Consider the following 12,936-nt stretch of genomic DNA (forward strand, 5'->3'; position numbering starts at 1 on the left):
TGTAGGCCGGGCGCTGTCCTTGGTGCTGAACGTGGGCAGGCGCGCTCAGAAGAACCTCCCAGGAAATGGGCAAGAAGGCCTCGCCTGGCATCACCACAAGCCCTCTGGAGCCTCCCCGGTGCTTCTACACGACTTCATAAGCAGAAGCTGAGTTGTTGTTTCTCTCTCCTCTTCCTCTTTGGTATGTGCAGTGGCTGTTTCCCAACAACTCCTGGGGCGCGCTCTCCATGGGGAAATGTTCCACCAAGCTTAGCCCAACTGGGGTCCCCTCACTCCCAGATCCCACGGCGCCACACAAAACTGCTTTGCTTTACAAGGCTGTCATTACCACCTGGGGCCTCTGAATTTGGACCTGAAGAGAGAAACAGAATTCAATGAGGGCTGGGCCCATGAGTTATTTGGGTTTTGAAAGCATTAGAGGCTCGGGCCTAGGAAAATCTCAGCTTTGAACTTGTCCTATTACCTGGAATCCAGCACAAACACATGGTATCGTCCCTCCCTCATCAGAAGCCTGGCCAGTGATTTTATTTTTTTGCCCCAAGATTTGCTTTCTCTCTCTCTCTCTCTGGGAAGTACAGTATCTGAGGCCAATCACACTTGGTGATTCTTCTGTCCTCAAATATCTACCCAGATGAAATAATATTAACGAGGTCATTAAGAAGTGGTCACCTTCTCCCAGGGAACCAGTCATGGCCTTAGTCTCCATGGGACAACCTGATGTTGTGTTTCTCCTGGGTGATGCAATAACATTATCTAAGACATAACAAAGATGTTTAAGCTGAATTTAATTAAGCCTCTAGACCTAACCTCCAGTTTGTAGGAATTACTGAGGATTAAAGGACAAGTTAAATGAGACCACCAGGAAATAATCAAACAAATACAGAGTATGGGCCCCTCCTGCAGACAACCATCCTAGACTTCCAAAACGACACAATATATGTTTAAAAGCCAGTTATAGATACAAAGGCCAAAGAAACAACAAAATTCACCAAGTGAAATTTATATCCACATATGAAAAAAAAAAAGTTATAGGGCTGGGGATGTGGCTCAAGCGGTAGTGCGCTCGCCTGGCATGCATGGGGCGCTGGGTTTCTATCCTCAGCACCACATAAAAATAAAATAAAAATGTTGTGTCCACCTAAAACTAAAAAACAAATATTTAAAAATTTCTCTCTCTCTCTCTTAAAAAAAGTTATAAAAGATGCCCTTAGATCAGTTGGAAAAATTGGTTATTGGATGATATTGTGGAATTATTATCAACTTATTAGGTATAATAATAGTATTTGGGAATATGCGTGGAGGTGTTTTGAGAGAGAGTGTCATAATGTTTGCAATTGACTTTCAAATGGCTCAGAAAAAAAATAATTAATTAATTTCCCTCCTTTTAAAAATACTGGGGATTGGGGCTGGGGATGTGGCTCAAGCGGTAACGCTCTCGCCTGGCATGCGTGCAGCCCGGGTTCGATCCTCAGCACCACATACAAACAAAGATGTTGTGTCTGCCGAAAACTAAAAAAATAAATATTAAAAATTCTCTCTCTCTCTCTCTCTCACTCTTAAAAAAAAATACTGGGGATTGAATTGAGGTGTGCCTTGCCAACAAGCTACATTCCCCTGCCCTTTTTATTTTAAAACATTTTCTCCCTAAGTTTTTTTTTTTTTTAAGAGAGAGAGAGGAGGGAGAGAGAGAGACAGAGAGAGAGAATTTTAATATTTATTTTTTAGTTCTCGGCGGCAGACCAACATCTTTGTTTGTATGTGGTGCTGAGGATCGAACCTGGGCTGCACTCATGCCAGGCGAGCGCGCTACCTCTTGAGCCACATCTCCAGCCCTCTCCCTAAGTTTTTGAGAGAATCATTAAGTTTCTGAGGCTGGCCTTGAACTTGCAAACCTCCTGCCTCAGCCTCCTGAGTCTCTAGGATTGAATGATTGAATTGATAGGTAGATATGAAAAAAGAAAACATGACAACATGTTAAACATCACTATCTGGGTGAGGCATGTAAGTATTTACTATTGTTCTGATGTTGATGGTTGCTTAAAAATTAAAATAACTAAATAAATTGGCCATGATGGACATACTTACAGTGGAGAGGGAAATCACAGAGGAGGAAGAGGGAAGGTAGATTCCACCTTCTCCACCTTCCCTACCAACTGCCCTCCCAAGTTATGCTCATTTCCTGGCCGTGTAGTCCAGGGACCACTGCCTGGACCAACAAACCATACACATGGCTTTACTTGCTGAAGGTCCTATTGTGTCCTGGGGAAGATGGCACCTCGGAGTGGAGGGAGGTGAGAGTCTCACCCAGGCTGTTCTTACCTTTTTTGTAGGGTCTATGTGATTCAGAGAGGGCTGGAAGTTACTGTAGATGGCGTCCAGGTGGATGTAATCTTCTCTTTCTAGAGGAGGAGAAAGCCCCCCAGAGACAGGTGGTTAGGAAGATAAGGTCTCATTTCTGCTCACCCGAAAGAGGGCGAGCGGGTTCATTCTACACCCTTGAAACTGAAAACATGGCAGACTACCTAAACTGCTTCACCCCCAAAGCTTCCAGTTATAAGTCTTTTGAGGCTGTACATTTCTTTCTGAGTATAGTCATAACTGCCCTACAAGTTCTCATGCCAAGTATTTTCATAATCTCTTACATCCAAGTATTTTATAACTTCCATATGATTTCCTGCTTAACTCATGAGTTTTTTAGAAACTTAAATAGTTTCCAAAGATACAGAAGTTTTTGTTTTCATTTCCAGAAATTTTTGGTATTGACTTCTAAATTACTTGCATTATGGTCATATAATGTAGTCTGACTTTTATATTTGTTTTGAAAATTTGTTGAGGACTTTTTTTTGTGGCCTTGTGCATGTCCATCAAATGAGTCTTCTATATTCTCGTTATAATTATGTTCCCTTCAGTTGTTGAACACGATGTTCTGTATTATACCAAGGCTTCCAGTTACTGGGTACAAGCATTCTATATTCCTGATGACTTTTTGTCTGCTGGATGAATCAGTTACAACAGGTATTTTTAAAATCTCCCACCATGTTGGTGGACTTGTCCATTTTTCCCCACAGTCTTGTCAATCTTCGCTTTTCGTATTTTGAAACTGTACCTATTGGACACTAGTGGGACTGTGTCTAACATAGTAAGCCATTTTCCAATATAGATCCTTTCTCTCTCTCTAACTTAAAATTTATATTCCCACAACAAATGTAGAGAACAACAAATATTTTGTCTAGCAATCCTGTTTTCCTTTTTCCATGTTCTTTTTATATTTCTCTGTCCATCTGTTTTCATATTCCTCTCATCCATGATAAACAGCTAGATTTTTTTAAAAATTCACTCTTTTAACTGGAGTGTTTAATCCACTTGCATTTTTTTATGACTATGGATGGTTTGGATACTTTCTGCCACCTTATTTTGTGCTATTTGTCTTCTCATTTTTCTTTTCCTCCCCTTTCCTGCCTTGTTGTGAATGAACTGGACTTTTTCCTCATTCCAACCTTCCCCTTCTTAGAAGTTAAAGACTCTTCTGAGAAATTTCCTCGATGCATGATTTTTCATCTTTGCAATTTAAAAACTTTATTTCTAGAACTTTTAACATGTGCATTTGACCTAACAAAATCGAATGTTAATCTCTTTGGTGAGATGCAACTTACTTGCTAATGAGCTTACCCACTTCTGGGCACAAATCTATGTCCACATAGGCCGTTTTGTGTTCTAGAGAAATCTAGCACTGTCAGGTAGCCTGTGCCTCCCCAATGGTCTAGCCAAGCAGTGACCAGGCTTATGCCCTGCCCAGGGTCTTGCAGGAACAAGCCGTGGAAATTGGGTTTCCAATGTGGCACCAAATATTTGGGAAATGGCAAATGCTCCCCTCTTGCCCCCTACTTTTTTTTGTACTAGGGATTGAACCAAGGGGTGTTCTACCATTGAGCTACACCCCAGCCCTTTTTATTTTTTATTTTGACACAAGACTTCACTAAGTTGCCCAGGTTGACCTCGAACTTGTGATCCTCCTGCCTCCACCCCCCACTTCACTGAGATTACAGGCATGCCCCACTGTACCCAAGCCCCCTTCCCTCCTTCAAGCACCAGTGTTCCCCCTGGTCCCTCTCTGTGTGTCCCCACGCGTTCTGAGTCCAGTGGAGTTTGCCCATACCTTCGCAGATGTCAAAGCCAATGTTTCGGAGGGTCCCAGGGACAGATCCACCATTGTCTTCTTGCCACTGGTACAATTGAGACACTGTGGCCTTTTGCCTGTTGATAGAGATGTACAGAGACCCCATGATGATCAGGGAGCAGGGACGAGGACCCAAGGACAAGCTAGGTCCCTGCTTTCAGCTTCTCACTCTTCACCTCGGGGTTGGAGAGACTGAAGACAGAGGATCTGAGCAGAGGGAGGAGGAGGGGGACCTGGAGGAAAGAGGGGAGGGGCAGCCGTGGCTCACCTCTTCACCTCTCTCCTGGAGCGGAGCGTGAACACCAGGAGGACCACGATGACCAGCAGCACCACGGCACCGCCTGCGCCCGCGAGTCCGTACACCAGGCTCTTCTGGATGCCCCACTCACAGGTCTCTCCGCTGTACCAGTGAGTCTCTGTGATCAGGCAGCTGAGATGGGGGAGAGGGGCAGCGGGGGTGAGAGTGGGGTCAGCACCAATCTCAGAGCTGGGCCCTGACCCCTGGGTGTCTGAAGCGGGGAAGGGGGAAGGAGAGTGTGGGGCAAGGAGGATGGACGGAGACCAAGCCCAGTGTCCCTGGGCTGGCACTTCAGTGGGTCCAACACCCAGTGCCAGGCCCCTAGGTTTGCCCATAGTAGCAACCCAGGACTTGGGACAGCTGACCCAGCCCTGGACTTCCCTGGGCTGCGCCCCAACGTGACCCTTCCACCCACCCATTAATGGTCCTCATTTTCAGTTCTCCTTTCTATCCGGAAAATCTGTCCCCCGCCCTGATCTGGGGCCCCTGTTCCCCCTCTGAGGCCCGGCTCTTTTCCTCTCTGACCAGCGTGGAAGGTCCTCCCCCAGGAAGCTGTCCCAGAAGGACCTCGCAGGCCTCCTCCTGAGGGGGCTGAGGCAAGTGAGAGGAGTGCGGCTCCCTGCTGCACCCCCAGTGCTCTCGCCGGCTGCCACTGTCTCTAATTCGGTTTAGGTTGGCAACGTCTTTCTTGGCTTTTGTCCCTCTAGGACTGGGCTTCGTGGCCTCCCTCCTGCCCGTGGAGATGTGTGGCCTTCTTTCCCTATTTTGCTCACAGGAGATGGCGGTCCTTTCCCTGGAAGCAAGCCCCTGCTTCCATGTCAGGCTGCAAATGTCCTGAAGCTGGGACCCTCCTTCTGCTCCCGGGGAGCTCACCCCGCCCTCAGTGTCACCCAGCACAGAGAGGACACCAGGAAGAGCAGCTACTGAGCCTATCTGGACCTGGCCAGGGGGCTTGGCCATGCATGTTCTGCCAAGTCCTTTGTGACCTGATGCATTCAGGAGATGCTGGGATCCAGTCCCATGACCTTGACCTTCAGACAGCATCTTGGGTAGACCCCAGGGGCTGGGCGGGGGCGGGGGGTAGGTGGGGTACTCACTAGCACTGGGGGCCACTGCGCTGCAGCTGGCACTTGCCGTAGTGGCAGTCCCACGAGGCTTTGAAGCCGGCCATGCAGGGCGTGATGCAGTAGGGCTTCTGGTCCTTGTACTCCACCGTGAAGTAGGGGGCAAATTCCTCCCCAGCCTTCTTCCGGCATTCCTCTGAGGGGACACGAGAGCGGCTGTGATCAGGCGCCAGGAGCCCTGGCTTCCCACTGCCCCCTCACCTCTCCAGCTCTTCCTGAAACCACCGTGTCACCTACCTTCAGGATCGTACTGGGTGACTGTAATGTTCTGCACCTTGGTGGCAGTTGAGTTGAAGCACAGCAGGGCTGTGAAGGAGACACAAGGAGCCTTTATAACCAGCCGGTCCAGGGTCCCCACGGGGCTGAGGCGTGTGAGGGGGGTGGGGGTGTGACAGGGACACAGGAAGCGGCTCTGTGCAGAGGCAGGGCCAGCCTCTCTTCCAGCTCCCAGAGGCCCTGCCGCTCCCTGGGTCCCTTTTCTCTCTCGATCCCCGCACCTCTCTCGATCCCCGCACCTCTCTTGTGTTCAGAAGATTCACTGCATAATAAATCACATTGGTCCTCACTTCCCAGCAGCCCCAGCTGTCCTGGACCCTTCCAGTGCCCTGTAGGACTCGGCCCGACTCCACTGGGCTCTGCGGCCTCCTTTTAGAGGCTCTCTTGGAATCTGCCAGTCTGAGTGAAGGGCCGAGGGGCTGATTCCTGGATCTCAGTGAGCTGCCATCTCCCTCCCTTCCCCCCACCTCCCAGGATGACAAACATGAAGGACTTCTCTGGCAGCCCCACCTGGACGCAGGAGCCCACCTGTGCAGGTATCATTGTTGCTTATCAGCTCTCTGGTTGCATTCTCGATTTTTTCCTTCACCTCCTCGGTGGCCTTCTTGAAGATTTCCTTGTATTCTGGGGTGAACTTGGTCTTCAGGATGATGTCATGCTCCACCACCACACTGCCCTGCCTGAGGAGGAAGAGACAATGACGTCCTGTCCTTGAGCATCCTCCCCTGGTGGCCTTGGTGCCCGCTCTTCCCACTGGCTCTGCTCCATCTGCTCTCTTGGGGAGGCAGAGCTGGGGGAGGGACCATTAAAATGGTGACCTGAGGCCTCCTAGGTAAGTGCTCTGTCCCAGGCACCACGGTAGGCCCTTTGCCACAGGTCTTTCTATAATGGCACCTAAGTGAAGCCTTCGACAATGGGAGGAGGGGCCTGGGCAGCCTCCAGGGAGCCTCAGCCATGTGGTTGGATGTTGGTGGAGAACATGGAAAAGCCATCCTTAAACTGTCACTAGATGTAACCCAGCAACACTGAGGTGACCTGAAGGAGGCTTGGTCTCAGGGTAGGTGGTCACTGCAGGGGCTCTCTCGAGGTCACATCTCCCTAGGGACAGGTGAAGGCCTACAGGAGGTCTCTGAGCCTCTTAAAATGACATGCAGAAATCCAAAGGCACAGACATGCATTTTTTTTTTCTAATCACATATATTTTTGTCACCGCTAAAATGATCTCCAGCTCCCAGATGATTGAAATTCCAATCAAAAAGGGACAGGCACGGTGGTGGCACACGCCTGTATTCCCAGCAGCTCCGGAGGCTGAGGCAGGAGGGTTGTGAGTTCAAAGCCAGTGTCAGCAAATTAGTGAGGCTCTAAGCAACTCAGAGAGAATATGTCTCTAAGTAAAATATTGAAAAAGGCTGAGGATGTGTCTCAGTGGTTAAGCACCTCTGGGTTCAAACCCTGGTGCAAAAAAAAAAAAAAAAAAATCCCAAGATTAGGGTTTAATTTATTTAGGGTTTAGAAGTCAAGGTCAGTGCCCCTAAGAGAACAATGCAGCCAGCCCCGGAGTTTATGAAGGCCATCTCCTGTGTTTACAGAAGGAACCAGGAAGTTTGATGATCAGCAACCTCACACTGCAGGCCCCAGAGAGCACCTCTCAGGGAGCACAGGGATTATGTGTACCCTAAGAATGAGTCTTTTCTGGATTTAAAAACACAGTGAAAGTCTGGCCTCGTAAGCACCATCCAAGATTCCTAAATTCTAGAAGTCTAATGCCCTCTTCCTTTTTTCTTCTTGATACAATATTGAGAGGCTTAACTATCAACAGCAGATTTGGGGGAACTACTCATAGAAGAAAATTAGAGTATCACATTGACTAATACAGCATGTGGAAAAATCAAATTATACAATATTATCTATTAGAATGTGCACTATAGGATAATTACATGAATCATAATGTAGCCATCTCTTAAGAGCCATTGCAGTCTAGTTCCAGGACCCCTTACAAGTACCAAGATCCAAGGGTGCCCAAGTCCTTTGGTCCTTTGGTCCAGCCCTTACCTAGCATGCCCAGGGTGCAGACTTCAGTCCCCAGGGCTACACACAAAAAATAGCAATGCTGTTTAAGTTCCTTATGAAAACTGTCCATCATGGCTCTGCTAACCCAGGAGAAGAGATTTTCCTCATGATCCATGAGGGACTCAGGGGACTCGTGCCAGCCCTGTTGGCCAGCACAGATCAAATGGTTTCATAAAATTGGGGCGGCTCCTAGGGGAAGATTCTACAGGACAGAATCCCAGGAGGGCGGGTAGGTGAATGCAGGATGGGGTGGACTTGGGAGCCTTTCCCCTGGGCGCCTCCCTCCCCGGGCTCAATTATTTGGCTTCATCTCTGAAGACGAACAGGGTATCTATCCCTGGCTCCCACTGCGGCTTTGGGTTTTCCAGATGGTCTCTTCCTGACATGACAGGATTGAATCTCGGCTCTGCCACTCTGTAACGGACCCCTGAGGTAAGTCGCTGCATCTCTCTGAGCCTCAGTTTTTCCATTTGTGCAATAGAAACAGCCCGGCTGGCCTCCCTCACTCCTGATGAGCATCCAGTGGGGAAAAGAGGCAAAATCATCGTTGAGAGGTGTTAGGGGCTGAATGGTGTTACAGTCAGCCCCCCAATTCATGGGTTGTAGCTCTAATCTCCGAGCCTCAGAACAAGATTCAGGTGAAGTTAAAATGGAGCTATTGGGATGGAACCTAATTCAATTATTGATTGTTGCCCTTATGAGAAGGGGAAATTTGAACAAAGAGTCAGCCAAGATATGCAAAAAGAGAAAAGGACCATGTGAGGACCCAGCAGGGAGGTGGCCATCTGCAAACCAAAGAGAAAGGTCTCAGGAGAAACCCACGCTGCCCACACCTTCATCTTGGACTTCCAGCCTCCAGGACTGCGAGCTCACTCTCTCTTGCTGAAGCCCTAGTCCACGTGTTCCACCAGGGCAGCCCTAGCAGGCTAGGACAGACGGCCTGGTCACAGTGGCCTTTATAACTAGGACCGCTGCTTCCACTCCGAAGGCCCAGCCCCAGATACGCACCTCAACCCTGTGATGTTGACTCCTTCATACTCAGGGATTCCAGAATAAATTGTGTTCATCTGAAAGGTAAGAGGTCATTCTATCATCCCAGAGGTCCCATCTAGGGGTCTGCTGGGCCTTTCTGTGGAACATCAGGAGGGTCAGCATGGCCGCCCTGTCCCTCACCACCTCTCAGTCCTCCTCCCCAGTTCTCCCTGGAATGGAAAGATTCCTTCCCAGAGACCAAGGTTCCTCCACCCAGCAGCCTCCAGAGGAAGTTGGTTTCCTGTGTCCAGCCTCCCTAGCAAGTCCGAGGACATGAGGGAGCCGAGAACTCACAAGTCCATTGAGGAAACAGCCCTCAGGTGCTTTCCTAACCCCTCTGGACTCCTCCCCGGGGGAACTGAGGGGCCCTGGGGACTTGCTCTCCCAGGTTTACCTGTTCCGTGAATGTGTCATTGAACTTCTTGAATTCCTGAGAAGACCGGTCCTGTAGCTTATCACTGTATGGCTCACTAGTCACGGTCACGGTCAGTTCCATTTGAGCAGTGACCGTCTGTGGTGGTGGCTCTGGAGGGAAGTGACAGGAGCACCACTTACTGAGCAAGCATCACCTCTGGGCTCCCTACCAAGGAGCCCTGAACCCCCCAGAAGCTCACCCTGGGTGGAGGCAGCAACCTGGGTCTCTCCCGACCCTCTGTCCCCTGGGAAGAGAGGTAAGTATCCTCTAGTCCTCAGGGATAAGGGATGGAGCACAAGGGGCCTTGGGTCTTATATTCTCCTAGAAAATTCTACCCATATTGCCCTGTGCTCTGTTCCTCAGCTTATGATGGGGTTACATCTGGATAAACCCATCATAAATAAAAAATATCATAAACTGAAAGGCATTGCGTCCACGAACCTACAGAAAATCATAACAGAAACCCTGTAGAGTGCCCGTCGCTCCCCTGCACCCCCGGGTGACTGTGGGGCTGGCTGGGAGCTGCAGCTCTGCATCTCGATAGAATATACCTGACATCCCTCGCTTGGGAAAAGATGCACATTCACACTTTGCAGTACGATTCCCACTGAATGTGTATCACTTGGGCACCAAGAGAAAGCCCCCAAATCCTAAGTCGAACCATCCTGAGCCGGGGACCGTCTATGTTGCATTTTATGGTCAAATTCTGGGCCAAATTGGTATTTTGTTCCAAATTATACCTTCTTCTTTTATTCACTTAAAAATGTTTTTAACTCTCATCATTAGGTTAATATCAATCCCCAAAGTGGCCATGCTTCCTGCCACACGCCGCAATGGGACAGGAACAGGTGCCTAGTGGGACACCCTGGGCCTGGCGCTGGGGAGAGGAAGGGTGTGAGGTCTCACGTACCAATCTCGATGCTCTCCACCACATTCTCACACAGTGGCCCATAGTAGAGGCTGGGACACTGACACTTGAGCCCATCCCAGAGACCTCCATTCTGGCAGACATTGGTCAATAACTGACATCGATCTCCTGTGAAGCCCGGGGGACAATCACAGGCCACTCCTGTCCACTTCCCTCCATTCATGCAGGTCACTGAAAGGCAGAAGGTCATGGTCAACCACATGATTTGCACAGCATATGATAGTGGGGAGTGTGTTCTCAAAGATGCTGTCTGATGGGATACTCTTGTGAGACCTGGGGTGCGCAGGTGAATTAGGATCATGCCCACTTTACAGACAGGAGAAGGGAGGCAGGAAGAGGCCTGTCCAAGAGTCCAGGCAGAGGCAGCCTGGACCCCCCTTCTCAGAGTTCATCTTGCTTTACTTCAGCACATGAGGAAGGAGAAACCTGGTGTCGTGACAGGTGACACCATCAGGACCGAGGAAGAGAAAACAGGAGGCGGAATAAGGGAAACCAGGGAACCGGACCAATCGAGATTCCATGAAGGTTAAGAATGAATGTGGTCATTGTCCCTCAACCCCTGCGTCAGAAGGACTCATTACTGTTAACATCTCTTTAGGATGCTTCTCATATTTCCTGGCTCATGGAATTTGAGGGGGAAGTCTAGACATAGTTTAAAATGACAGGAAGTGGAGGCAGGTGAGGTGGTGCACACCTGAAATCCCAGTGACTCAGGAGGCTGAGTCAGGAGGATCGCAAGTTTGATGCCAATCTCAGCAACTTAGTGAAGCTCTCAGTAACTTAGTGAGACCCTGTCTCAAAATAAAAATAAAAAATAAAAGGGGCTCGGATGTGACTCAGTGGTTTAAGCACCTCTGGGTTCAATCCCTGATTACCCCCAACCTGCCCCCCCCCAAAAAAAAAGACATGGTTCGGCTCTTGGTGAACCGTGCCAATCAACCTGCAAAATCTAAAGCACTTTTTGACTTTTCTGGAATATTGTTGTGCCCGTGTAGAGCAGATTTCAGGGTGTGCACATGAAGGACGTGTATACTCTGCAAAGACTGCTTTCTGTTCTAAACCCACCAGACTCAAGAGAGCAGGGACCACATCCTGCAGCCTCTAAGTCAAGGGTCCCGGCACACAAGAGAGTCATAAATCCTAAATCAGTTCGTTCTTCTCCCTTCTCCCTCTCTCATTACTGAAGATGCTCAGACCTGATTTAAGTGTTATATCTTTTCACAAACTCAAGCACAGGTTTGTGAAAAGATACAAAAACAAAACTTGGGGGTCCTCATCTGTTGCCTAACAGCCTAAAGGGAAGTACAGCCTCTGGGGAAGAGAAAGAGGACAGAAGTGGAAACCATTAGCCTTCAGAGTGGTGACCAGCACAAGTGGTGAGCCCCACGGGAGTGCAGGCAATTTTTGTGCAACACCTGCATGGTTTGAGGTGTGCCCCCCAAAGATGCATATGCTGAAATCTTAGTCCCCCGTTGAGTGGTAGGACCTTGAGGAAGTAAGTCCACACAGAAGCTAACTAGGTCCATCTGGGCCTCATCCTCATGAATGGATTAATGCTGATCTGGCAGAGTGAGGAGGGTCTTCCTCAAGAGGTTGTTATAAAAAAGCAAGGCTGGGGCTGGGGATATAACTCAGCTGATCAAGTGCTTTCCTTGCATGCACAAGGCCCTGGGTTCAATCACCAACACCACCAAAAATAAACAAATAAATAAAATAAAAGGCAAGACTGGCCTGTCCCCAAGCTCCTGCTTCCTAACTTGCACACACGACCCTTCTGCATGTGCCTGGTGCTTACCCTTCATATTGGGATGCAGCCAGGGAAGCGATGCCCATATGCCAGCTCCATGCTGTTCTAGTCACCAGAATCATGAACCAAATAAACACCCTTTGCTTATACTTTACCAATCATCAGGTAATATGTCACAGCAACACAAATGAACTGAGGCAATACGTATGGGACGTTCTACAGACACAAGACTCAGGTCTCCGACGTGAAGAAGCTTGGGGGCCCTTGTCAGAAAACCAAAGAGCTCAACAAGAGAAAGACAACTGCGCAGAACCCAGATAACTTAAGAAGAAACTATAAAGTCCTGAATCCCCTGGCCAAGAGAGGAAGAACATCCTTTTATTTTTATGAGTTAAACATGGATTGGGCAAATACTGCAGGAAACAGATCATAAATATATGAGAAGGCCCAGGAGAAATCTAGCTCAAGGAATGTACTCAAGTGTTATAATAACTGTATTTTATTTAATTAAGGACAAATATCCTTTGCTCATCTGGAAAAAATATATAAAGTCTTACATTATATAATATACATAGTAAATAAATGGGCCATGACATTCTAAGAGAAAATGTGTGGGCAGATATCACACCAAAAGCAGAATAAACAGAGACAAGTCCAAGATCCGCAGTCAGAAAAAGTTACAACATAAAGAGAGACAATACCTCAAGGTCATGAAGGTAGAGTTAAAAATGAATAAAAGACAGTATACCTTCTCTAGAGAAGAAAGACAAAAATGAGAGTTAATGTGGAGAGAGAAAAGGATGCCAAACATACACATAAAAACTAATGGCATCAAGCTCATGAAGATTAAATCTCATGCACATGCACAA

General features: G+C 48.4%; 1 protein-coding gene across 1 annotated transcript in view; it reads right to left on the minus strand.

Annotated features, from left to right (window-relative positions):
- Positions 1-221: 221 nt before the first annotated feature.
- Positions 222-12,936, minus strand: part of LOC114106128 (pneumococcal serine-rich repeat protein) — a 29,002-nt gene continuing 16,287 nt past the window's right edge. Inside the window, exons 4-13 of the mRNA XM_071605435.1 lie at positions 10,303-10,491; positions 9,372-9,502; positions 8,954-9,012; positions 6,404-6,555; positions 5,837-5,905; positions 5,573-5,735; positions 4,446-4,607; positions 4,157-4,254; positions 2,320-2,399; positions 222-352 (exon numbers count right to left, since the gene is read on the minus strand). Of these exons, the coding sequence (XP_071461536.1) occupies positions 311-352; positions 2,320-2,399; positions 4,157-4,254; positions 4,446-4,607; positions 5,573-5,735; positions 5,837-5,905; positions 6,404-6,555; positions 8,954-9,012; positions 9,372-9,502; positions 10,303-10,491 (1,145 nt within the window). The 3' untranslated portion in view covers positions 222-310. The remainder of the gene's footprint in view (positions 353-2,319; positions 2,400-4,156; positions 4,255-4,445; positions 4,608-5,572; positions 5,736-5,836; positions 5,906-6,403; positions 6,556-8,953; positions 9,013-9,371; positions 9,503-10,302; positions 10,492-12,936) is intronic.

This window comes from Marmota flaviventris, chromosome 19 (assembly GCF_047511675.1).
Source record: "Marmota flaviventris isolate mMarFla1 chromosome 19, mMarFla1.hap1, whole genome shotgun sequence".
Taxonomy (NCBI): Eukaryota; Metazoa; Chordata; class Mammalia; order Rodentia; family Sciuridae; genus Marmota; species Marmota flaviventris.